At 42.8% G+C, this 27,312-nt stretch overlaps 1 protein-coding gene across 1 annotated transcript in view; it reads right to left on the bottom strand.

The window, feature by feature from the left end:
- Positions 1-27,312, bottom strand: part of PCDH15 (protocadherin related 15) — a 2,579,312-nt gene that overhangs the window by 669,803 nt on the left and 1,882,197 nt on the right. Inside the window, exon 19 of the mRNA XM_078642873.1 lies at positions 20,389-20,694. Coding sequence (XP_078498999.1) covers positions 20,389-20,694 — 306 coding nt within the window. The remainder of the gene's footprint in view (positions 1-20,388; positions 20,695-27,312) is intronic.

The following is a 27,312-nucleotide window of genomic DNA, read 5'->3' as shown; positions in this document are numbered from 1 at the left end:
TTCCCTGCAAAAGTCATCGAGAAGACCGTCAACAAGCAGCTGGCCGCCTTCCTTGAGACGAACGGATCCCTCGACCTCTCGCAGTCTGGCTTCCGGGCCAACCACAGCACCTAGACCGCCCTGATCGCAGCCACCGATGACATCCGAGCCCTGCTCGACAACGGAGAAACGGCGGCCCTCATCCTCCTGGACCTCTCCGCGGCCTTCGACACTGTCTGCCACCGTACACTAGTGCAGCGCCTCAGCAACGTTGGAATCCAGGAGAAGGCACTAGAGTGGATCACCTCCTTCCTCGCCTGAAGGACACAGAGAGTCCGCCTCCCCCCGTTCAGATCAGAAGCCACCGAAGTCATCTACGGCGTCCCTCAAGGCTCCTCGCTCAGTCCAACCCTCTTCAACGTCTTCATGAGCCTCCTCGCTAACATCGCACACCAGCACAACCTCAACATCATCTCCTACGCCGACGACACCCAGCTGATCCTCTCCCTCACCAACGACCCCACCACCGCCAGAGCCAACCTTCACGAAGGGATGAAAGAGGTAGCCGAATGGATGAAGAACAGCCGCCTGAAGCTGAACTCGGACAAGACGGAAGTCCTCATCCTGGGATCCTCACCCTCCGCCTGGGACGACTCCTGGTGGCCCCCCGCCCTAGGCAGCGCACCCAAACCAACAGACCACGCACGTAACCTGGGCTTCATCCTGGACTCCTCCCTCTCCATGACCAGACAAGTCAACGCCGTCTCCTCGTCGTGCTTCAATATTCTGCGCATGCAACGTAAGATCTTCCGGTGGATCCCCACCGAGACCAGGAAGACGGTCACCCAGGCCCTCGTCACCAGCCGTCTGGACTACGGCAACTCCCTCTACGCCGGAACCACCGCCAAACTCCAGAAAAGACTCCAGCGGATCCAGAACGCCTCAGCACGACTCATCCTGGACATCCCCCGTCGCAGCCACATCTCCGGACACCTGAGAGACCTGCACTGGCCGGTCAACAAGAGAATCACCTTCCGTCTCCTCACCCACGCACACAAAGCCCTACACAACCAAGGCCCAGGATACCTCAACAGCCGCCTCAACTTCTACGCTCCCAAACGCCAGCTTCGATCGACCAGCCACGCCCTCGCCGCCGTCCCCCGCATCCGAAGAGCCACCACAGGGGGACGGTCCTTCTCCTACCTCGCCGCCAAGACTTGGAACTCCCTCCCGACCCACCTCCGCCTGACCCAGGACCACCTCGCCTTCAGGAAGCAACTCAAGACCTGGCTGTTCGAACAGTAGCGGACCCCCCTCCCCTAGCGCCTTGAGACCCTCTGGGTGAGTAGTGTGCTATATAAATGCTATGATTGATTGATTGATTGATTGGTGGAGCACAAGATTAGTGATGCTCAAGAGGTGATCCCTAAAGTTAACGCTATGACCAAAGAAATAGCTATTCTTAAACAACAAACGGAGGACTCGGAACATCACAACAGACTCAATAACCTTAGAATGTATGGTGTTCCTGAAGGGGAGGAGGGTCTGACATGCTTGCTTTCTTAAAATTCATATTCTTAAAACGGTTGGCCTCAAGGAAGGTACTAATCTTAACCTGCAATGTGCGCACCGCCTTGGTCCCAAATCTGGAGGGTCTTCCTCTGCATCGTCAGCCAGTCGCTCCAGAGGGATAATTGTCCTTTTTCTGGAATATACTGAATTGTTAATATGTTTGTCCATGGCTAAGCAGAAAAAGCAAATGTTATGGTCTGGCCAGAGAGTTTTCTTTTCTCAGGACGTGGTTCGTGCTACTGCAGCTTTTATAAGGAGTTCCTTTCCTTTTGTCCTGCTCTTCGCTCCATGAAAGCCAGATATGGTCTAGTGCATCCTTGTTTTTTTTAAAGTTACCTACAATTAAAGGACTCACTCTTTTAATTGCCCAGAGGATTTAAGACAGTATATTTGTTTGCCACAAAGGAGAAGATATGGACTTTGGGAAATCCTGGATATTGACTTTCTTAACAAGTTTCAGTTTCTATTTTTATAATATTTCTTCAATTTGTAGGTTCTAATGGTTTTCAGCTTTATTCGCTTGTTTAACCTGTGATGGTTGTTTGTCTGCCCTCTCAGGCGGTGGCTTTTACCTAACAATTTTGTGTTTTCTCTTTTTTTTACAGACGTCTCTTGTCTAGCACATCCACCCTTCCTCGATGTCTCCTCCTCCCCGTGCCACTATTCCCAATCCTTATGTTTATAGTTCTTCTTCATATGTTGGTAAGTGTTACTTCCTTTATTAAAAATGCATGTTTCTTATGTTTGTCCTTTGTATTATGATCATGGTTTATTCTGTTTAACATCCCTCACCCAACTGCTGCTCCCCACTCTATTCATTTTCATTGACCTGTTTAGTGGTCTTTGTAATTTCTCTTTGACTTCGCTGACTCTGTCCTCTGTCCTCTGTCCTCGGTCTTCTTTTTTCTCATTTCCCTGTCTCTTCATGTTGTTTTCTTCACACTGGAAGTGTATTCTGCCTACTTTGACTGATGGAGTCTCTTGGCTTCCTGTCAACATATCTTCCTCTATCATTCAAACCCTCTTCTCTTCCCTTCTCTTCTCTTCTCTTCTCTTCTCTTCTCTTCTCTTCTCTTCTCTTCTCTTCTCGTCTCTTCTCTTCTCTTCTCTTCTCTTTCCCATTCTATCCTTGGTATTTTTTTCTTATTCTTTATTCTTTGAATGGTGGTTCTTCTCCTCTCTCGTCTTTTTCTAATTTACAATCTCAAGTTATTTTTATCAATTTTTCTTATCTTGCGTTTTACCTCTTTAACATCAGTTTTTTGTACATATTATTATTGCACACTTCTTTCATGTTGGCCTAATATTTCTGCATGCTGAAATTCATAGTATTACCAATTTTAGAATGTTCATAGTTGCACTTACTGCTCCTCCCTTCTCATTATGACAGATAATGTCCGTATTGTGTCTTGGAATGTGAAGGGTCTGCATAACACCATCAAGAAACAAAGAGTACTTACCCATCTATCTAGACTACATTTTAAGATTGCAATGCTACAAGAAACCCATCTTCATGAAAATAATGTTAGTTCTCTTAAAAAGCACTAGGTGGGACATGTGTATTGCCCTCCGGCTAGGGAAAGAAAAAATAGAGTGGTGACACTATTTCATAAGTCAATTTCCTTTACTATGGAAAAGGAGGAGATGGACTCAGATGGCAGATGGATTCTTCTTCACCTAGTTATTTATGGGTCTCCTATTTCTCTCATTATAATTTACGGTCCCACTGGTACAGATTCACCTTTCCGGAAATCCATGTCTCATGTCTTGCATTCCAGTTCTAATTCCAACCTCCTGGTGGGTGGAGATTGTAATAAGGTTATGGACCTCTTCATTAACAGGAAATCCACTTCTAGATATGTTTCTAATAAAATGCAAAAAACCTTTACAGGCACTATCCATTCAAGAGGTTTGGTAGATGCATGGAGGATATATAACCAGGACAATTTGGAATTCACATGTTACTCTCCCACACATAATCCCAAATCTAGAATTGATTACATTTTTGTGTCTCCTCATCTTCTCACTAACCAAACTCAAGCTGAAATTGGAGCCATACTTATTTCTGACCATGCGCCTGCTTTTATTAATTAAGATCTCTCTTCTGAACCCTCCGAATCCCGTAGATTGCGCTTTAACAACTATTTACTAAAAGATCTTATATTTATAAAGCGGTTCAAAGCTTTTGTTATCAGAATTTTTTCTCACTAACACCAGCCTAGACATACCTTTCCATCCCATTTGGGAAGCTTTTAATGTGACAGCCAGAGGTTTAATTATTGACTACGTGGCGGCTAAGAAGAAAAAACTTCTTAAGGAATCTGGGTGCATATTACCAACAACTAGCGATAATTATCGCTATGTTGGCTTAGCAGCAATATTTTTATCGCCGAGCTGCGGCGGTTTTTATCGCTTAGGAACCTTGCTATTATCAAGGTTTATCTCCTAAGCGATAAAATTCGGCCGAAATGCATGAATATCGCTGAAAAGTCAGCGATATTCATGCATTACCGAGCTAATGCCCTTAGCCATGTTATCCACCTACCACTGGATAACATGGCTAAGAACTGCTCAGGGGCAGGTGTTAGCTTTTGGAGATATTCGCGCTTAGCGCGAATATCTCCAAAAGTTGGTAATAGGATATAGCGATGTTAGCGACTGTTTCCAGTCGCTAACATCTTGGCACGCCCACTTTGCATGTCATTAGTGATAAATGTCACTGACATGCAAAGCGGGGCCCAAGATGGTCGCTATCTCCTACTAGCTGTCGCTAACTGGTGTTAGCGACAGCTAGGTAATAGGGAGATAATTTTATCTGCGCTTTCTTGGCTTTTAAAACCAAAAAAGCGGAGATAAACCCCCTTGATAATATGCCCCCTGCTTCCTTATTATCTTCTATTAAGCAACTCAAGCATGCTTACTATTCATCTAATAATGAAGTTACTCTAAACAACTAGTCCAGGCTAAATTAAATTTTTATAGGAAATCAACTGGGGAAGCCTCCGGGTTGTTACTAAAAATCACCTCTGAATTCTACAGTGGACGCAATAGATGGTAAATTGTGAGCAAACTATTTGAAAGTCAAATCTCAAAAATCCAAAATAGTTTACATAATTGATGATAAAGGTATTCATCATTTTAAAGAAGAAGAGATATTAAAATGCTTCACAGATTTTTATAAGAATGTATATACCCTTGAGCCTTCTCTTTCAGACACAACTTTCGATTCCTTTTTCGACTCTTTGCGTCCTAGTTCCTTGACTTACCCTGATTGTTCCTTTTTGGATCAAGACCTGTCCCTCCCCGAGATAAAGTTTGCTTTAGCTCAGCTACCTAAGGATAAGGCTCCTGGCCCTGATGGCTTTACCGCCGAATTTTATTCCTGCTTCTCGCAGATTTTTCTCCCATATCTCCTATCTCTTTTTCAGCACTTTAGTTTGAGTTATGGGGTCCGTTGCACCATTTTAGAAGCTATGGTCTGTTTAATCCCAAAGAAGGATAAAGACCTTTCAACTTGTGCCAACTATCATCCTATTTCTCTAATAAAACTTGATTGCAAAATGTTTGCTAAAGTGCCGGCCCTTCCTATTAATCAGGTAATTCCAGATCTGATAAGTTCCGAACAGACTGGTTTTGTTAGGGGTAGAACCTTGGCTGATAATTCAAGAACTTTTTTAAATATTATTTATCTTGTTTCTAAGAGTTCCTCACCTTTAACTGCCATCACCTTAGACTCTGATAAAGCCTTTGATCGCCTTCACTGGCTTTTATGATGCAGGCACTAAAATGGCATGGTTATGGCCCTGTTATTTAGTCTCTTATAAGTTTTCTCTATTCTTCTCCTCCTACCTCGGTTTTTGATAATATGTAAATGTAAATGTAAATGTATTTCGATTTATATAGCGCACGAATCACCCAGGGGTCTCAAGGCGCTTGCTTAGGGAACCTGTCCTGGTATTCCCCTGTGAGATACCCCGGCAGGGTATTCACAAGGTGAAAGCCAGGCATCCCGCCGCGAGGGGCCGTAGTGGAGATTAAGCAAGCTATTGCCCAGAGTCGCAGAGTGTGACCCCATGAGTCGAGTAGGCACCGGAGCGAGAATTGTCGAGTCCGTGGAATTTTTGAGCCCGAGACCCGCCGAGGCAGGGAATCGAACCCTGGTCCACGGCTGTTCTCAGCTTCCAGGTCTGCCGCCTCTAACCACTGAGCCACGCTTCTCATAGATCTCAATCCTCATAGTTTACCCTTCAATTGGGCACTTGTCAAGGCTGTCCTCTCTCTCCTTTGCTTGTTATGTTATCTCTTGAACCTTTTCAACATTCTTCCTTATTCTGGGGTTTTATTTACAAATCAACTGAAATCAAATTCCTTGCTTATGCTGATGACATCTAGTTATATACATCTTAATCCCGTCTCTCGACCTGCTTTTACTGATATCTTATCGTCATATGCCACCTTGTCGAGTTATAAGTTAAACTTTACAAAATATGAAGTCCTTCCACTAAACAAATATTGCTTAAAAAACATGTTCGTAGATACTGGTTTTAAATGGACCACAAATTACATTACATTTTTGGGGGTCAAATAATTCTCTTCAATCGCCAAAATGGTTCAACTTAATCTGAAGGCTGTTTCATTGAAAGTGACTGTTACACCTGGCACCTTGGCGTGGGTCTCCCTTCCATTTTTTGCTGTTGCCGCATGTGTTTTGCTGGTGTTAGATGCTTTGGGCACTGTGCCACTGCTTTTCAGTGCCACAGTGCAAGTGCTCCCTTTGGTAAATTGATGTATGGATTAGTGATTCCACAATTGGCTAGTTTGGTTTACCTGTCAGACCCTAGTACAGTGCACCTGGGGTGCTCAGGGCTGGTAAATTGAAATGCTGCTCATGGGCTTGCAGCACTGGTTGTGCCTCCCTCAGAAGCAGCCTGTAAATGTGTGTCTAAGTCTTGCCATTGCAGAGCCTATGTGCAGTCTGGTACTGCTATGCTGACTGGGCAAGTGCACCCACTTGCCAGTCCCTAAACCTTCCCTTTACTTCATATCAGACACCCCTATGGTAGGCCCAAGGGCAGGGTGCATTGTAGGAACAAGGTAGGACAAGCCCTGATGTGTGTGGCATGTCCTAGTAGTGAATTACAGCCATATTTGTTTTTTTACTATTGCAAGGCTACCTGTAACCCATAATCCAGAATGGGCAGTTTGATTATGACATCTTATAATTCTAACTGACTCAGGGAACCTGGTAGAAATTCGAGTTTAGTATGCCTGAAAGTAGGTATTTTATTGCCTAACTATCCAAGCCTGCCTCTGCTAGGTTGTGTATTCCTTACCTGGAGTTTGAGTGACAGGCGCTGGTGGATTCCAGGAGACAGGCTTAGTCAGCACAGGGCTGAATACAGAGATATGCATGTGGATGGGTGGGAGGAGTTGCACCCGGGACCTCAATAGGGCTATGCCTTCCCTCCACAATGCTGGCTCCACCTCCTGTGGTGTCTCTGTTGTCCCTGCACTGTGAAAGGAAAGAAGGAGTCATGTAAACAGAGTTCTCGAGGACTGACCAGAACTGATTTGGACTAGGCAAAGGCCTCTCTGCCTTCAGAGAACAAAGAGAAACTGTGTATAAAAAGGGGGACCCAGAGCCCAGAACTTTAGATCACTTTTGGGAAATAAGAAGAAACCTTTGCTGAGGAGAGGAACCAGAGAGACTGAGGAGAGACTATCCCTAAGCTGAAGTGCTGCTTGGGGGATTGGCCTGTAGTGGTTGCCTGACTGCCAAAGAAAGGAGAGAGGAACTTTGTGTGTACTTTCATTAACTGGTGAAGGATCTCCAAGGGCTTGAGAAAGAGCTTGCCTCCTGCTGAAGTCACAGGGACAACAGACTTCATCCACCAGCTGCCCAAGAGTTCTTTGGAAGTGCCTGCAGTTGTGTTGGGCTTTCTGAGGGACTGCATATCACAAGGAGATGGAAGCGCGACTCACGAAGGAGAAGCGTGTCCCCGAACTGCCGCAGTCGCTTCACAACGCGAAAGCGCCTCGCATCGCCGGAGAAGAGGATCGATGTCGCACCAGAAGTCCCTGCATCTTCGGAGAAGCGTGTCGCAGCTGCTGTCGTTGCATCGTTGGGAAAGCGTGTCGCTGCTGCAAACTTATGCATCATTGCTGAAGCGCCTCGCATCGCCGGAGAAGAGGATCGACGTCGCAGCAGATGTGGCGGCATCACCGGCAAGCCTGTCACAGGGCCTGTTATAGCTCAGAAGAATCGTTGAGTCGTTGCGCGGCCATCGGGCGTGCGCGCATCATGATGTATCCAAGAGAAGACGCCATCTTTGTTTCATTGCACTGGATCTTCATTGCATCACAGCGTTGCGGGCCCCATCGCCATGGAAGAGCAGTAAGAAACCGAAGCATCACCTCCCCTCACAGAGAAGAACTGGCACATCCCCTACGCATCAGTAGGGACCCAACACATCACCGTAATTGCGTATAAGGAACCAACGCATCACCTTCCCTGCAACACTTTTGTTGTACAGTGTTACGCATCCTAAGGTACATTGACTCGGTGTTGCATTTTAATATCTGAAGAGAACTAAGCTAATTCTACCGTTTTTAGTACAGTATTATGGATTTTTGTAGTTTGTGGTCATGTGTTAAATCTATTTAAAGAAAACTTATTTTTAATATAAAACTGGTGTGGTGTCCATCTGTAGTTTTGTCACTGGGTAACTGTATGTGTTCACAAATGCTTTACACACTGCCTCTGAGATAAGCCTGTTTGCTTGTGCCAAGCTACCAAGGGAGAGAGCAGGGGTTATTTTAAGAGTGTACCCCCTTACCCTGACTAGACGCAAGGTACCCTATTTGTCAAAGGTACCTGCCTCTGCCAAGTAGAGACCCCCAAATCTAACAGTGACCCACAAGGCAGGGAAATGGTCACCCTTATATCTATCTTGGTGGGGTAGGTTGGACACAATCAAAATGATGATGCTCCCTGTTATTAACTTTTATTTGTCCATGTTACCAGTGAGGCTTCCATTAACATTCTTTAAAACTCCTAATAGCACTTTAAGAAAATTTCTATGGAATAACCGGAAAGCCCGCATCTCTTTGTCTTCTTTGTCTGCTCCTTAGGATCGGGGAGGTGTTAATTTCCCCAACTTTGGACAATACCATTCTTCTTTTTTAATTCGTCAAGTGTTCCCATACCTTTCTCCCTCTAAAGCACCCTCTATATTGGTTTGACGTAGATTGGAGGACTCTTTGATTCATCCCTTTCCTTATTCTTCGCTAGCTAATTTATCTCACCCTCCTCATTGACTTAAGTCCCCCAAACATTTCACAAAATAAATCGACCATTTACCCGGTCCTTACCAAAATCTCTTTCCTCTTTGCAAGTCTTCCTTGAGTCTTCCTTATGGCATAATAAATCGATTCCAATTTTTAACCGTACTATTTTCTGGATGGACTGGGTAGCCAAAGGTATAGTCCAAGTTAAACATTTATTTCAAGGTACACACTTTCTTTCTTCTCAGGAAGTCCGATCCAAATTTGGCCTGCCCACCACCTCCTTTCTTAAGTACGATTCTTTAAGAATGCTCCTAACTCGACAGTTGTCTCTTCTTTCTCGATCTTCTTCATTAGAACCGTTATCTACCTCCCCTTCTGTTCGGGCCTCCCATATCTACAATTATCTTCATTATTCTCTTCCCAATCACCCCAAGAGTAAAATTAAACGTTTATGGGAATCGGATTTGTAGCACACCTTTCTGTACACACCTGAAACTCTATCTGGACACAAATACAACACACTTCCTGTAATGCCAGCACCACTCAAACTCTATATTAATGTTATCAGAGGTTGTATTTAACCCCATTATCTATCTCCAAATACAACTCCAAACTATCCCCTAATTGTTGGACCTGCACAAACATCCCTGGTACATATTTACATTCCTCTTTCCTGTGTCCGAGCATTACCTCTTTTTGGACAAAAGTATGTAAATCAATCTCCTCCATTTGCTCTGCTACTTATCCTAATGAGATTTACTCCATACATTTGGGTGGTAACTCTACAGATTGGTTTGGTGCTCACAAGCTGGACTTGTTTGTGGATTTGCTACTTGCCATTGGGTTTCAGGTTATCACCTCTAATTGGAAGGATGCTACTAAGGTCACCTTTTCTATCTGGTGGAAGCTTCTCTGTTATCATCATAGTCTAGATAGAGCTTCTGCCACTACCTCTCACCAATTTCTTCGAAAGGAAGCCTTTTGGTCTCCACTCACCAACTATTTATCCTCACCTGTATGCGTAACAAAGATAGGACTTTTATTATTCAGCCGCCATGAGTAATATGATTTATTATTTTTATATTGTTCATATTAAGTTATTATATTATTAGCAATTTGTTATGTGAACTTTTATAGCGCTCCTCATTGGATTTTCCTATACACTATATTTGGTATGGATGTTGATTTCTTTTTAATTTCTTTTTCTTTCTTTTCTTTTCTTTTCTTCTCTCATTCTCGTTTCCCTCTTTATTTAAAAAACATAACATACTAATTCACTAATCCTGTATTAATGTTCCTTGTTTTTGTTTCTGCTTTTTGGCATTAGTAATTTTATCAGGTTTTCATGTTATTATGGTTATACATATTGTAAACTATCTTTTGTAATATTCTTATAATCACTGTTGCAATATCGTGCCTTTCTTCTTATCTGCTTCAATAAAGCTCTTTAAACTAAAAAAAACATTTTTTAAGAAAAACCCTTTGGGGTACATGTCTAAAATAGCTTTGTTTCTGCCTGATTTTATACTTTTGTAAAGTAATAGCCAATTACAGAGCGCATGTATTTTCAGTGTGTGCTAATCATATGGCGACACAAAAGAAGTTTCCACAGTTAAAACAGGGCATGTAGCATTGGACTTTCAGGTTCTATGAGTATTCTCTCTTGGTACATCTCAATTTCTGAGCTCCTCTGCTCTATAGGTGTTAGGCAAAGCTCTACGGCTTATAAACATTTGGAGACTCAATTAGTGAATGCCAAATGCCAACAGCAGATAATGACCCCCACTGTGTCTTGAGTGAATCCGGAATCTGTCTCTCCCAAATCTGGCTGAAAATCATTAGTTAGTGACATGTCACTGGCCAAGCAAAGATAGCTTTCTGCATCTTAAGACTTAAGACTGTCTTGTTATGCAAAAATAGGCACAATGCCTGTCGACAGAGAGAAACATTTTTCAAGGAAAAATTCCTCTGGTGTTTGGTACCACAATTCTGCCTTCTAGCTGCCATTCCTACACAGCCAATACCCTTGTTTATCCTTTTATTGTCAGTAGTTTGACCTACTACTTCTTCTAATTTAGCCTGTTCCAATTTATTGCTAACTAGACCTACTGTATTTTCTCCAGTGTCAACTGGAAGCCAGTTGCTCAATAGTGCTATTGCTCAATTATTGATCAATTGCTTGGTGGACAAGTTGCACTGTGCTGGTGATACTTCCTGCTGTCCTCCAATCATACAATTATTAATCCAGCTCTAACAACACCATCTTTTGGTCGTGATGGAGACCTCTGCAATGTCCCTTAACCCTTGTCAAGAATTACATACTTTTTCCATCAGACATAGCCCTTATTTACCCTCACTAAACGTGGCCTGCTGACAGGTGGTCCTTATACTAAGGACAGACTCACTCATTTAGTTAAATCCTACCCCAAAATCTAATATTGTCCTCACAATCTAAAAATACATGGATAAAGGCATGAGGTCTGACAGACAGAGGCAACACTTGAAAGATAGAATGGACGTTCAAAGGTCCTTGGGATTACTACCTATTTATTTATGTTTATATGCATTTGTCTATTTATTTATTAGTTTTGCAGTGTTATCAGGAGCATTCTGAAAGTGCCATAGCTCTCTACAATATAATAGGAAAGATGCACTAATAACATAGAAAACATACGCATTATAGCAGGAAGAAAACAGAATGCAATTTAACTAGAGGGGGAACAAAATGGATTCCCTTACAGTGGGTTTGAGGGTGGTGGGAATCTACAACAGAAAAAGTGAATGAGCAGCAGTTTCTGGGCCTTATGCGAAGCCTCACTTGAAGTTTAAGTGTACATCCCTTACGGATGCACAATCCATTGGACAAGTTTGTTAGTTATGTAACAACTTCTGAACAAATAGCTCTTTAAGGCTGGGCAGAGCTTGGTTCCTCACAATGTGCAACTAGTTTTGTGTTGGCTATGGCCTTGATAATTTAATTTTCATTGATTTCTCTGAACTTGGTCCAGGAAACATTGGTCAGTGGGGTGGTATGGAAGGTTAGGAGGTAGACTGAGATAATAAGCAGTGCTTGTTTGATTCTTTTAATATTATCAGCAAATAAATCAGATAGCTCATCACATTTATGCTTTGCAGTATTGATGTCATCTTTGTTAGTGAGGTTGTTTTACTGCTTTATGATTTGAAATAGTTGTTGGATGCAAGTTCCTGCTTGGTCTAGTTGTGTCAAGAATGTGCCCAGTCCCAGGAGCAAGAGCCAGGCTCTTGGCATGGGTGATACTCCATCTATCTAAGCATTAGGACTTCCAGAGAGGCAGAAAGATAAAATAACCTCCTGGATCATTTCCAGCAAAGCAGGCAGCACAGATGGGATGCATAGCAGCCAAGAGTCATAGGAATCTAGCAAGAGAGAAGGTATGACAACCAGGGGGAAGGAAAACACATATCAGGGAAGGGTATACCACAAAACCAGTGAAAGAAACGCAGTTCAGTGACAAAGTAAATGAGATCAGCTATACAACAAGTGGAAAGTTGCAAGGTGTCATTTTGCTCATTTGAGGCCCTTTATATTGACCAGGTAGTGCTGTGCTCCCTCTACTGGCCCTGACCTGGAAATTATTCTTATCGCTCAGCATGTGAGCCAGCCGCCAAGAGCTGGTATTTAACAGTCTCCAGTCCCTCTTGGAATTTCACGTGTTTCTGGCCTCAATCCAAACAGGCTTGTATGTGTGTCTCCTTTACAGAGTATTCCTCAATGAAATCCTGTCAAGGTAGGGTAACAAGAAGGAGACCTTTGTTTCCAAGCAATTGCTGTTATACCTTCTTCTTTTATCATGGAATATAGTAACATTTAATGCTGATGGGTTCTGTCTCTACATTCTTTCAATTAACCTAATATGTCTTCTCCCCTCATTTAGCTCCCTTTGGAAACTCTGAGAAGAGTTTTTGAGTTGCTACCTCGAGTTTCATAGGTGTTGCACATGGTTTAATTGTACTGATTACTCAGGAAGGCTGTTTATCACTCTTCAGTCAGGGGATTAAGTTGAAATCTGATTTGTCAGACCATCACATTGGTGTTAACATGTTTTGTGTCTGTGATCCTTATTTTGGTTGACAGACATGATCTTTGCTTAAGGATTGTTCTGAAGTGAGATGGAAAATGATAAGGAAATGATCAGACCAGTAGCACGGGGTAAATACGCAAAACATCTTCTTTCACAAATAAAAATTCTAGGGTCAGACTCCTGCACAGTTAGGTTATATCACTTGATACGTAGAAAATAATTCTGTTGAGTTACTTGAGAGTCCATATGGTTGTTCCAGAGGAACTTGATGCCCGCTACAAAGATGTTGATTGTGAAGCGAGAGAGTGATCAGGAATGAGCTCCATTAGTTGTTCAATGAACCTTTGGCTGTCTTCTTGAGGGTGGGATGCAATGTGAATCTTGTTAGAATTTAATTCCCCAATGCTGTGATCCTCACCCAAGCACAACACACTAAGGACCTGATGTAGGACCGCTTTTAGCAGTCGCAAATGGGAAATGGGCCTGTTTGCGACCACTAAAAAGGGTTGTAGCCTGTGCCAAACCTATTTTGCAAGTTGGTAGCTTGTTATCGACTCGCAAAATAGGTTTTGCGAGACGCTATAAGAATGGGTGTGCCAAGGGCGTCCCTTCCTAATAGCAAGTTGAATGGGGATGATAGATTATTTTGCGACTGCAAATGTGGTCACAAAACAATCGCATTTACCACCAATTTCAAGTTGATGGTAAGCCAGTCACAAACAGGAAGGGGTCCCCAGGTGACCTCTTCCCCTTTGTGATCGGCAGCAAAAATAATTTATAAGAACAGGCAGTGGTCCCACGGATCACTGCATGCTCTTAACAAATGAAACTGAAACATTTTTTTTTTTTTAAATGCATCCCATTTTTCTTTAACGGAAACAGGGTGCATTTGTTTTTTTCAAAGACATGGTGGTCTACTGACCTCAGCAGGCCACCATCCCTGTGAGTGCTGCCCATTCCCAATGGGTCACAAAGTGCGACCTGCATCATAAATATTAATGAGGCACGTCCTTTGCGACCCATTTGGGAATCACAAACAAATGCAAATTGCGAGTTGCAAACACTGAGAGTCATACATCTGGCCCCAAGTAGTACACAGCTCTAAACACGTGAGCTGGATTGCATGTCTGTGTTTGATAGTGATATCTTCTCTGGGACAACTCACTCTGTTAAGGCATTTGCTGACAAAGGTGTGAATGACCAGTAAATCAATCAGAAAAGTAGTGGATTTGTTTTTGAGGAGTACGTTGTTCTCATTGTAGGACAGAATCATCTTGGCTTTATCTTAGATCTGTTTAGCAGCTGAATTCTATCAATGGGTAGTGGGGGGAAAATCTGTTCTTCCTTTAGGCACCTCACTCTAGTGCAAAAATAATGGTCTGTGACAAGTATCTCTGGGTTTTCCTTGGGCAGTCTATGTAAGTCTACGTCTAAAGTTCTTAGAGGAAGTTTCTAGGAGATAGATACTTTTAAAGCAGTTAGGCCTGGCTATTACTGATGTGCCTGACTACCTTGAATTTGTCTGCACCTGCAGATGGGATAAAAGCGGTATTAGTCAGTGGGGCAGGCCCTGGTGAGATAAACTTGGGTCCAAGAATGGGAGCTGGATGAGTATGCCATGGTCTATATGTACATTAGTGTGTGTGGGATGATCCTCATGAACGCATGCACAGAGAAGAAGATCAGTCATGCGGAGTTTGATAGAAACTCCACCGGGGTTTATTGTTCATGCTGGTGGTAAAGTGAATGGCAGCCTCTCAGCTATACAAGCTTCAGTGGTGGGTCATATTTGTTCGTCGGTGGTAGCCTTCAAGGTATACAGTCTTAATGAGGCCATAGAGGAGTGGATACTGCTTTAGTTTTGGCTGTTTACTGTGAGACCTCCACATAACTTTTATAAATGTCCAAGCTGTATCGTTTTCATTGGAAAGGCAGATGGGCATAGAGGAGGGGCTGCATCTTCAGATCTGAAGACTCAGTGTGGATCTCTTATACCTTTATTGAAATTATTCCCATTAATTGCAATGGAGGTTGGGAACCACCAGCAGATCCAATTCTACAATTTGAGGATACCAGTAACACAGTCCCTCTCTTTTTTTATATGATTTGTCAATGGGAGCAGTGGAGAGACAGTGCTTCTCAGATTCAATTCTTCAATAAGAACACCAAAGCCCTAATTTTTGTTTACATTAAATGTGAAAGGGAATCCTATGTAGAATGACATTTCAACCTCATCTCCCTAGTACAGCTCGCATCCCGGTTAAAATCAGGTTCCCCGAATGATGGCTGCCCGCCCTCAGTCCTGCGTAGAGTATGTCACTCTTTACCTGAATGCATACTACCTCTTTTGAACAGCTCACTCAGCACAGGCACTGTCCCGAGATCCTTCAAAGAAGCCATCCTTGTCCCGCTACTAAAAAAACCTGGCGCGGACCCAGCGGCACTCTCCAAATATCGCCCCATATCGCTTCTGCCTTATTTTTCAAAACTCCTCGAGACACATGTCACCAGATGCCTCTCCAATTTCATTGAGTCCTCCTGCTATCTGGAGCCTAATCAGGCCGGCTTCAGGCCTTCATTCAACACTGAAGCCATTATCCTAGCTGTGCTCGACACACTGAGGAAAAATGCTGATTCAGGAATCCCCCAGGCTCTCGTCCTCTTGGACCTTTTGGCCGCGTTCGACACGGTTGACCACAACATCTTGCTCAACCGTGTAGAACAGGCTGGTATCCAGGATTCTGCCCTCAGCTGGATCCGGTCTTTTCTGTCTGACAGATCCCAAGCCGTCCGCTTGGGCCCCTACACAGCACCCAAAACCCCCACAACCTGCGGAGTCCCCCAGGGCTCCTCCCTGTCACCTTTTTTGTTCAATTTGTACCTCCGGCTGTGGAAAAGTAAATTTTGCCATGTTATATGTGCCTACGTGTTCCCCATGTTATGTCATATGTGCATGATCGATATGCATGTATTCCCTTCTGATCGATTAAAGACGCAATTATAGTTGTGTCCATCTCTAGTATGCCAGTTTCCAGTTTTCGTGAATACAACGAATATCAGGCCTATGTAAAGCTACGTTGCCACGTTTTACAGTGTGCACGTTAATTCATTGAATTGTCCCCGTTTCTAGGCCTCAAAAGGGCCCGGACTCAGATTCAGCTCCTGTTTCCTGAACCCTCTCCAAGGAGCGATACAGCCCCCACCTGTATCCCTGACCCTTAGCTTACTTCCATGCCTCACAGTGCCCGGCTCGGCCTGGCTCTGCCTCCGAGTCTGCCAAGAGTATGTTATGATTCTAGTTATCAGTCCAGCCCTCCTTCTCTGCATTCCTAAGCTACTGAATCGCATCAATAGTTTCCGTCATGGTCTAGCCTTTATGTCTCCATGTAAGAGAAATACTGTATTAATATTCATAGAATATTCCTCGCACACACACTACATATAGGATTATGCATGCACCAGTCTTAGTGTCTGTTAGCCTTTGCCCTGATAACTTTTAGTTTCTATCAACATGTTCTCTAAACATTAGATACTAGATAGGCTTTAGGTACATGTCGCTCTGACACTCCAGACTTTTCGTCTCCTCTTCTAGCGCAGAAGTCATAGCCCCCAGTTCTCTCTAGTAACACGTCATTGCCAGTTTGCGCGCACCACTAGGTTAGAGGTCCCAGCTGCTCAGGTAGCCCCCTCCATGTTTCCGCCCCTTTTATGACGTATTCTGTTACGTTTGCATCACATGTCTATGTATACGCCCTGTACACACCTCTTGTTACACCCACTTTATGCCTTATCTTTCGCGACTGCTACAAACTCCGCCTACTGCTATGCCTACTGTATTGACTGTAATGTAAATGTTTTAACTATATATACTTGTGCACTGTTATTAAAAGTTAGAGCGCTCCTTTGTCCCTGCCCCAGGCAGCTGCCATCCCATTCCCGTACAGGCCTTCCTGTTCCAGTCCTTTATGCTTAATTAAAGCCTGTCAACTCCAGCTACTGCGAATCTTGACTCTTATTTATTGAGCTACCTGTTTATTAATTATAGTCAAAAATAGAACCGGTAATTAATTATTTATTTACCACACGGCCCCTACTCCATTCACTCCGTAACTGGGACATTACAGTCTTTAACTACGCCTACGATTTGCAGATTATTTTTCCACTCAATTCTCCTAATGCAATAGATAATTTTCATTCTGCTATGCTTCATATCCAAGATTGGATGAACTCCAACCAATTGAAGCTAAACCCCGGGAAAACCGAGCTCCTCCTCCCAGGCTCCAGCCTCTCTTCCTGGGGCACCCAGCTCTGGCCTTCCGAACTGGGCCCCCCGCCGACCCCTTCCACCTCTGTAAAAAGTCTTGGCGTAATTATTGACGCCGAACTCTCCCTCCGACCTCACATCAGCTCCGTGATCTCATCCTGCTCCTTCCAGCTCAGAAAGATCCGGAAGGTCAGCCACCTACTTCCCACACCTGCCCTGACCCAGGTTATCATTTCCCTTGTGCTCTCCCGTTTGGACTTTTCCAACTGCATCTATCACTGACTTCCAAAAACCCTCCTGCACCGCCTTCAAGTGGTCCAAAATCAGGCAGCCCGGATCATCTTTAAATCTCCTAAACGGCAATCTGCCAAACCCATGATGTACAAACTTCACTGGTTACCAATGGAACAAAGGGTAGCTTTCAAGCTGGGCTGCCTCACGTACAAAGCCCTCAACTGCCCTAGCCCTGCCTTCTTGAGTTCCCTCATTACTCCCTACTGTCCAAATCGCAATCTTCGCTCCACCTATCAAAAATCACTTACCACACCTAAAACTAGAACTAACAAATTTGGCGGATGAAGATTTGCCTCCTTGGCTCCGAAATTTTGGAACTCCCTTCCCTTGAACATTAAATCAAGCAGCTCCCTCCTTCATTTTAGGAAGTTGCTAAAAACTTTTCTCTTTCCCTCACTCTGTTAACCCTGCACTTTACCTCAGTCCCGGAATTCGATGTCCCATAGCACCAGGAAACTCATGGTGTCAGTGCGCTCTATAAATCTCATTTAATAATAATAAAAATAGTGGACCATGGTTGATATTGTTTCTGGAAATATTTGTCTAAAAAGGGGTGCATGTCTTCTGTTTTCATTTTCAGTTTCCATCTGACAAGAAGACCATCTCTGTAACTCTTTGAAAATATGGCTCCCAGAGTAGGGCCTTGCAGCATCACTTCTTCTGTTTCCAGTAAAGGTAAGGGAAGTCCATCTTCTGTTTCGATACAAGGGGAAAATCATCTCTTTGAATTCTTGAAAAGATGACTTCCAGGGCCTTGCAGGAGTGTGAAGCACAATTCAATGCTCCCTAAGCACCGGTCACAACTGTTCTCCCTTCAAAGTCTGGCAGGATCCTCCCTGGCTCCCAAGAAGGGTCCACCCGACAAGAGGCACCTGGGCTTGCAGATGAATGCTCAGATATGGTAGACTCGACCCAGCTCACATCCTTAAAAACCTAGGCGTGTCCTCAGCTCTCCAACAATTATGGGGAATTGTGGGGAGGCAGGCCACAGCTGAGTTTCAGTGGCAGCAGGAACATTAAATGCTCACTGGTGTAATAAAGGAGGGGGAGATCCATGGATTGGGATGCCATGCCGGAGGGTAGCAGCCATATCAGTGGCCATCTTGAGACATCTATCATGACAGCACTTTCACATACATATAAGCAGTTTGTGTTGGAGGCAGAGGCAATCAAATAAATGTAACTGGCATCAGCTTTAGAAATTCAGAACAAACAATTGCAAATAAAAGGTCCTAAATACTGGTAGCAGAATATTGTTCACAAATAAAAGGTAATTTCATGAGTGAGTAGGAGCCATTACTCTTAAATGTACAAATGCATTTACCCATTAGAACCAATCTCCTCGCAAACAAGGATTGTTTTCTCTTTTATACTATGAGACTTATTTATGAGCCCCTTGCAACACTTTTGCACTATTGTTGCGTCACTTTTCGTGACACAGCGGCGGTGTAAATAATGCCTCACGTTGCGCCATATTTACAAAGTGATAGAGTAAATGTACTTTCAAGGGATTTGGTTTAGAATATATTTGAGTTATTTTTACAATTGATTTTCAGGCCAAATGAATAATTGCCTCTTCTCATTAGTGGCTTTCAATAAGTGGTATCACAGCCTAATTACTTCATACATTGAGTCAAAATCACAATGACCAACATTAATTGTCATGCAGGACAAAAGGCCTACATAAAAATTAGTGCAGAAAAGGGTGTATATAGAAAAAATATTCACTTTATGTATTTTCAAATTAGAAAAAGGGTACTAAAAATACAAACAATGTGACAAGAAGGTAACAATATAGATTCAAACGCCTTCACTGTGACAATTGTAGACACTTTTCTTCTCAGTTAAAATTAATACAAAGTAATAGATGTTGCATCGCTCTTTTACCGCAGGGATGCAACACTTTTCATAAATGAGACCCTTAATACTTATAAATACCTGAGTCTGTAATGAGAACTACCACTAAGGTTCCTCCAAAGCAGACCTTGCTATTAGCTAAAGAGTTATTTGTAGATACTTCGTAATCACTCCTGTCCCTCATTGCCCTCTCCCTTCCTGCCAGTGCATGGTCTCCTGAGTCCTGAGTAATCGCACACAATATAGGCCAGTCCAGACCTTTCGTCTGTCTGTGTGCCAACTCATAGCTGGCCTGCTGTCAGTAGGACTAGTCCTTTAGACAAGGACCTCAGTCAACTAAAGTCTCTTAAACTATTTGCTGGCCTACTTGTTTATGCCAGATAGGATTTATTTAAAAATGCTTGAATATTTCCTGGAGGGTACTTTAGGTATGATGCTTATATAAAACATTACCTGCTATAAAAATGAAGTCATGATATCCTTTTTGTAAATGCTTTTGATGGAGAAAACAACATTAATATTATAGAAAAGGTGACATATATCTCTTATGGTGAAATATAACTTTTTTAACATGTCAAGGGATTGTATTTAGGAAACTATTCTACATTTTATATATGTATTGCGTGTAGAGGTCAGATTTGAAGTTTACCTTGACAATGCCATATCATTTGTGAAACTCCTATATAATTCCCATACAACCAGTGGCAGAAAATTGATTTAGTGTTATGCGTGAATCTCTATAATATGCACCATATAAACCAAATGAATTCCACCTTGCGCATCATTGATCTGTAAATCAGTCAACTACTATGTGAATTTAAACTTATGTCAGATAGGTTGACAATGTTTGTGCTAGTCAAATATCTTCTTTAAAGCAGAATTAGGAATAGGAGATTTTTACACAAGACTATCTAAATGTAATAATTCTAGGTGACACAAAAATTAAGATTCAATTATTTGAGAATTAGACACGAAAACGGTTTCCTTCCCTCCTGCCACATTTCTAACCACGAATTACTGCCAATAGAACAAAAGATGGATCAGTGCAACACAGTTCAAATTATACCTCACCTCAACTTTTAAAAAGATTGCTCCAGGTGATAAATTTTCGGGAACCGTCACCGCATATGAAGCATTGGTGAAAACCGGACTATTGTCATCGATGTCAAGGACGTTGATGGACACGGTTATTGACGAACTTCGGGGGTCAACGCCTCCATCCGTTGCATCCACAATAAGTTCATAAACATCCCTTGTTTCCCGGTCCAGCTTGACTGATGTATAAATACTTCCATTGGAAGTGATACGAAAAATATTGTTCAGATTTCTGAGGCTGTACCGAACCTGCCCATTGACTCCTGCATCAACGTCTGTAGCCTTAAGGAAAACACAAACCCAAAACATACTGTCAATATTAGCAAATAGTATTGGGATGCATTAGTAGATGATCAAGAAGCAAAGACTTGGCTCTTTCACCACTTGGATCAAATGCAGAAAAAACAACAAAGAGCATTAAAAATGCATATTTGTATACGGTATGTTGGAAAGTGGGGGATTCATTTGGTAAGGGGAGACTTAGCAAATAAATCAACACTGTGGTTAATAATCAACACAAGTCTCAGTGAAACTCTGCTTAGTCCATATTAGATATTGTACAAACAGTGGGCTCTTCTCAGGGAAATGTATGTTAAGTTGAAGCAGTAATAAAAATTATAAAGTAAAAATAAAAACATAATAATATTAACAAACAATTTTAATAAAGTAGAGAATAACTTATTAAGCAAAAATACATCAACCTGAATAAAATCAGATAAGAGGTACCAAAGATATCTTTTTTACTTTTTTAAGGCAAAATGGCTTAGTGAAAGAGAAATAACAGTCCATTGCAAAATAACACGTTGTTATTACCTGAAACCTAGACATTTTTTTCAGGCTGCCTGCAATGGTGCAGCGGTCGAATATACCGAGTTGGTTCGCCATGTCAAAGTTTTTACTTTTTATCTTTGTCTACTTTTTGCAAATCAAAATCCTACAACAGGAAAAGTTCAATACATCATTGTCAAGCTCCTGCTGAAGCTGTTGGTTTCAGAGCTAAAAGTTTAGAGTAGGATGAAACTGAATTTTTAGCAGCCTAAGTTGTCTCAGTGCTGGAATAGATTTGCCACAATATCTTCGGGACTTGATATCTTTTTTGGTTCTCGCAAACAGGCAACAGAGCAAAGCTGGAAGGTCCGGCCTCGTAGGGTTCTCTGTGATTGGATATCATTATTTCTATATCATGCTGAACCAGCTGTCAGTGCAGCAAAAACTTCTGAGGGGGTCAAAATTGTTTCTCTTGCTCATCAGAGTGAGTCTCCCCTGAAAAAGCCTTAGAGCCTTGTCGTAGTCTCAGCAGCGGTCGGTAGGGGAGTAACTGCCGGGGCAGTGACGTGGGAGGGGGAGGGGCAGGGTGGGGGTTAGTAATGTATGGATAATGGAGGTTTGCAGGTAAGTAAACATTTAAATAAACCAAACGAATTTCGTTGCGCGTACTGCATTGCATTTGGGGATGCAGTGCACGCAACAAAATTCGTTTGATTTATTTAACTGTTTACTTACCTGCAAACCTCCATTATCCATACATTACTAACCCCCACCCTGCCCCTCCCCCTCCCCACGTCACCGCCCCAACAGGTACTCCCCTACCGACCGCGGCTGCTTAGTCTGTGGTAACTTTTCTCTAACTTCTGGAAATGTTTACTATGGTCATGCTTGCAGACCCCAAGTCATCGATGCTGAGTTTTAGGCATGGAGGGCCATATGTATGAAAAATGGTGCAGTGCATAACAGCAAGTCACCTTGCTGTGCTGCATCACTGAGAAAGGGCATTAATGTTTCGTATTTCAGGCATTTCTGTCCTTTCCCCAACTCTGGCACACAATGGGCTGCTTAGCACCAATGCAGGCACCCTTGCACCTTGATGCAAGCATGCCTACGTTGGATGCAGGATTGTTTTTGCGGAGGAAGTGGCACATTCCTGCAGAAAGCAGGACACATAGAAAGAGGAAAAAAAGGAGAAATAATTATCTTTGAGATAGCATACTACAGCTACCGAAAGACAGAGTTTAAATAGGCCAAGCTGTCCACCAATGAACTGACATCTGTATGATGCCAACAAATGCAAACACGTAGTTAGTATACAGTGATGCCAGTTAACTCTGGGAGTTAGACCTAAGGAAAAATACACACACCACCTGCTCAAATTCATGAGCCAACCAACCTCCCTCTGCTGCAGGTTGGGTAACTGTCTTTTGTTCAAGCCAGACCTAAAGAAGACAATAATGAACTTTCTCCGTCCCAGGATACTGTAGGCCTTTTCAGGGCATGTGAGCTCTCTTACCTCAACAAAGACTTGTGCAGATATGAAAAATACATCTGTATATATGTCACTGAATAAATAAGTAAATGTATATTATATATTTATCTACAATTGCTTCACTATTGAATTATTTTTTTTAAATTATATAAAACAAGTTAAATTAAAGTACTGCAACGCTGAGTTTATTAAATACAACCTAAATCTAGTTATATTACTTTCATTATACATATGTACCTTCCATGTACTTATGCATCTTCATATTTATTACCCTACTCCTAATTCAGCACATCCAATGCACTACCCTATATGTCACCATATACCCCCCTCAATATATTCTCTACCTGCACTCATCACAACCCCATTCTACTACTATGATCCCAAAATAACCTTTCTAAGCTTGTCCCTCCTCTACGGCTCCTTGCATTAACTCAAACCTCTTTTACTATTCAGATCTCCTAAACAAGCCTTTCTAAACTCTTCCCTTATGTATCCCTCCTAGACTCATCTGATACCTCATTTACCTCCCTAACCCACTTCTAGAGACTCTTCCCCCCTCCATTTCTCTTTTACTCATCCCAAAACTTCTCCACTGCCATGATCTCCAAATAAACACTTTTTAGACCTTTCCCTCTTCTATCCCTTCATTATCCTTTTCTATTCTAGCAGACTCACATGTCCACCGCTCAAATTAATTTCATATTTCTCTATACTAATTCCACACTAATCCTTTTTGGATTCTGGAGTAGGATGCTACTCACCGAAAGGCACTTAAAGGCCTAGTCAGGGGCAGTAAGCGCTATCTAAATGGAATTCCAATTACAATATTTCTCATAGTTACACCTCTCCTGGGTAGGCATATCTTTTTGGCACATTCCCAGGTTTTCCTATTCTTGGTAATCCTGGAGTGGGTCAAAATCCATGGATGTTGGACAGGAGTACCCAAAACAAACCCCATCGGAATGCATATCTGGCGCTGTGTAATGCAGCACAGTGATTTCAGCTGCATTACATCACTCGAGATTTATGAAGCCATACAGGGCCACGTAAGATGGCCTTGCATGGCTTCATACATCTAATTTTTAATTTGTTTTGCTCTTGCACCACATTGCGTGGTGCAACAGTGAAGCAAAAAGGCTCATAAATATGCCCCTAGGTCTCTTGCCAGGCAGGACTTCAGCAGGGTCCTGGAAGGTCCAATACCATGTGGTCAACTGAGCCCTCTTGCTATCAAGAGTCCTATTTTTTATGTGCTTGAGCGGGTAAAAAGGAGGTCAGCCACCTGACCGGTACAGACCGGAGTTTGGGATCCTTGAGCCTTTTTTTACCAGCAAAGCCTTCTTCTTTAAGTGTAGTCTACCCAGGAATATTCTGAGGAGGTGATGGTGAGTTGTCAGCCTAGTCCTGTGTACTAACCAGTGACTCTTTCTAACTATGCCCATCTCCTTTTGCAACACTTACTCTCCCTCAGTCAAAATTGACTCACTCCTTCTATCATCAGAATGGGGTATGGCTCTCCCAAAACTGCTCCCCTATTTGGTGAGCTCTCTTCTCTCTGTTGTGGGTCAAGAACCAATTTCTCCGTGCAGGGGCTGGATCCAGGTAGTCCACGAGAGCCTAGTGAATAAATGGGAGCAGGATCTGTCAGCCCCATTTGGCATTTCCAAGTCAATGGAAGTAGTGTGAATGTTGTCTTTTGTTTTGCCAGTTCTTCCTGCCCCCTTCACAAATGGCTAATTACTACAAATGGCCAACTGTTGACAAAACTACTGGCTTCCTCGGCCCAAAGTCCAAGCTAGTGTCCTCTGTAGAGCATGGTCGTCAACTCTGGAGGTAAAAAGAGTGGCTGATTTTGTTCTAAGTATTGTCTCAGGAACAAACTACATTTTTTATAAAGTTAGATTTCGACTAATTTGATCAAAAACCTTAAAATTAGATTTTTAAAATGAAGTGGAAAATAACTTTGAATAATTCATGTTGCTAGCATTTTTTCAGGCAAAGATGTAAATAAATGGCCAGATTCACAATGGTAAACGTACAATTTTGTGTAAGTTTAAATTTTTTTGCTATTCACAAACTACTAGTTAATAATGGCCCCCATCCACTTCAACTTATATAAGGCGGACTTGGGGGAGGCCCTAAAAGGAGCCAGTTTAGTAGCCCCAAGATTAGGAAGTGTGAGGCTGCCAGTGTTACAGTATTACGACGACACAGTCATACGAAGGTGGGCCTACAAAGAGCCCTAAACGCATTAAACAGTTTTAACATCATTAATAACCTGATAGTTAACCAAGGAAAAACCAAGGTCATCATTTTTGGGTCCTACCATCTGAGAAAGAATGCATTGTGGCAATTGGTAAACGTGCAAATCCATTCGGTGGCTTCACACACTGACCTAGGGATTTGGTTGAAGGAATGGGCCAAGGCGAACGTACACCTAATACAGCAAAGCTCCAAGGCCAGCAAGGTTACACATCCATTAAAACAACTAAGCCAGCACTTGATCAGTCCGTCCACCAGCCCAATTCTGACAGTTTTAAGAGAGAAGCTCCTTCCAGCAATTAGCTACGGACATCTTGCCTTCCCTGGGAAATTGGACGCTTTCCTCAATTCTGCCCAAGTCAAGGCATACAAGTCAGTGCTATATATATCGAGGACAGCAAGAAAAACAATGCTCAGACTGGAGCTTGGCCTGGCGAGACCAGACCTGACCTGCCAGGGGGAGATCATAAGGTTACATTTAACCCCTTGGACGCTCATGACGAGCTCAGCTCGTCATGGAGTGCCCATTCATTTAAATGGAAATGACATGGGGATGCTGCGAGATGCTTAGCATCCAAGTGGTTAAGGATATTAAGGGCAGCGGCTAACTCCCTAAAAAATCATTTGAGACCATCTTTGATGGGCCAGGCTCGGCCTGGCACACTAGGCTAGGAAACGCAATCAAAGCACTGAAGATCGAGGAAGAAAGCATTCCGCGGCTGGACATCCCCTTAAATGTCTGGAAGAGAGCTGTTAACAAACAAGTGCGCAAAATTTCCTTTGCTCTAGACCATAAATCTTTCCACCGAAGCTCTCTTCTAGTATGTTGAATAATACCTATACGGCAGGAAAAGCACAACCCTATCTAAGTGAGGCCCTCACTACACAGGCCCGAAGTAAAATCTTATTCATTACACAATATCTTTGCCCTATCAGTACCTTTTAAAAAGATCTCTACCAATCGCAGGGTGCGTCTCGCACCCTGGTTCTCAGAGGAACTAAGACTCGAGAGACAACACTGCAGGAACCTAGAGAGACACTGGTGTAAAGATTACAATAACAAAGCTAAAACGCTATACAAAGAGGCAATTATAAAATACGAAAATGTGATCACCTTGCACAAGAGTAACTACTACTGTACTCAAATAGAATATGCCCAAAATTCCCGAAGGAACTTTTTCAAGTTGTAACCAAACTCTTCACGCCCCCAATAGATACCGATTTATGCAATTCACTGGCTACATTTTTTAAGGACAAGGTGACTTGCATCTACTCTGACTTTGCCACTCAGTCTAATCCAGACCAGCCAACACTCAAAAACACCTCTAACACGTCCTCCTCTTCTGTCTTTTCAGAATTCACTCAGGTTTCCCCTGAGCAGGTACGCACACTTCTCCTTTCCATCAAATCTGGTTCCCACTTAGACCCTTCGCCACCTTCAATTCTTAAATTAATTCCGGACCCTATTGTTATCATTCTTAGTGACATTTTTAACTCTATGTTCAACACTGGGGTCTACACAACAGTCTGAAAAAATTAAACCTTTACTTAAGAAATCCTACTCGGATCCGGTGGATCCTAAAAATTACCGTCCTATAGCATGTCTCCCTCTCCCATCAAAAATCATAGAAAAAATCATAAACACTGAACTAACCCAATACATCGACAATAACGACCTGCTCGAGTATACACAATTTGGGTTTAGGAAGGAAGGAGCATGGGACAGAGACAGCTCTTATTAAGGCCTCCGACGACATCAGGATGATTCTGGATAAGGGTGGAGCAGCGGTCCTTATCCTGCTAGATCTGTCCGCAGCGTTTGACACGGTCGACCATACCATCTTGATCAACCTTGTCTCTGCCATTGGCATCAGTCAAACGGGCAGGTCCTTACTCATTTCTTTTCTTGAAAATCGCACACATTCTGTCAAGCTGGGCAACTTCCAATCTCCGGTCTTCTCCCTTCCATGTGGTGTGCCTCAGGGATCTTTCCTAAATCCGACCCTATTTAATATATATGTTTCGGACTTGGCTAGAATCATCAAAACCCATGGAATGGGTCTGACCCCTTATGCCGACGACACCCAACTTGACCTTGATATCCATAATGATGGAGTGGAAGTGGCAGCCAAATTTCAGGAAGGAATGCGTGACATCAGTCTCTGGATGTCTCGCAACTGCCTGAAATTAAACCCCGATAAAACGGAGGTAATGACTTTTGGTAACTTAGTCCCAAGTTGGTCCCCAACCTGGTGGCCAACCCAAATGGGACCTCCCCCACTTCCTGTAACAAAGGTTAGGAATCTGGGAGTGATGATCGATGATAGTCTTTCATTTATACATTACAGCTGATTCGAAATTCAGCAGCTAGAATCCTA

The sequence above is a fragment of the Lissotriton helveticus genome, chromosome 5_1 (genome assembly GCF_964261635.1).
Source record: "Lissotriton helveticus chromosome 5_1, aLisHel1.1, whole genome shotgun sequence".
NCBI classification, from domain to species: Eukaryota; Metazoa; Chordata; class Amphibia; order Caudata; family Salamandridae; genus Lissotriton; species Lissotriton helveticus.
This window is presented reverse-complemented; position numbering and strand designations above follow the sequence as displayed.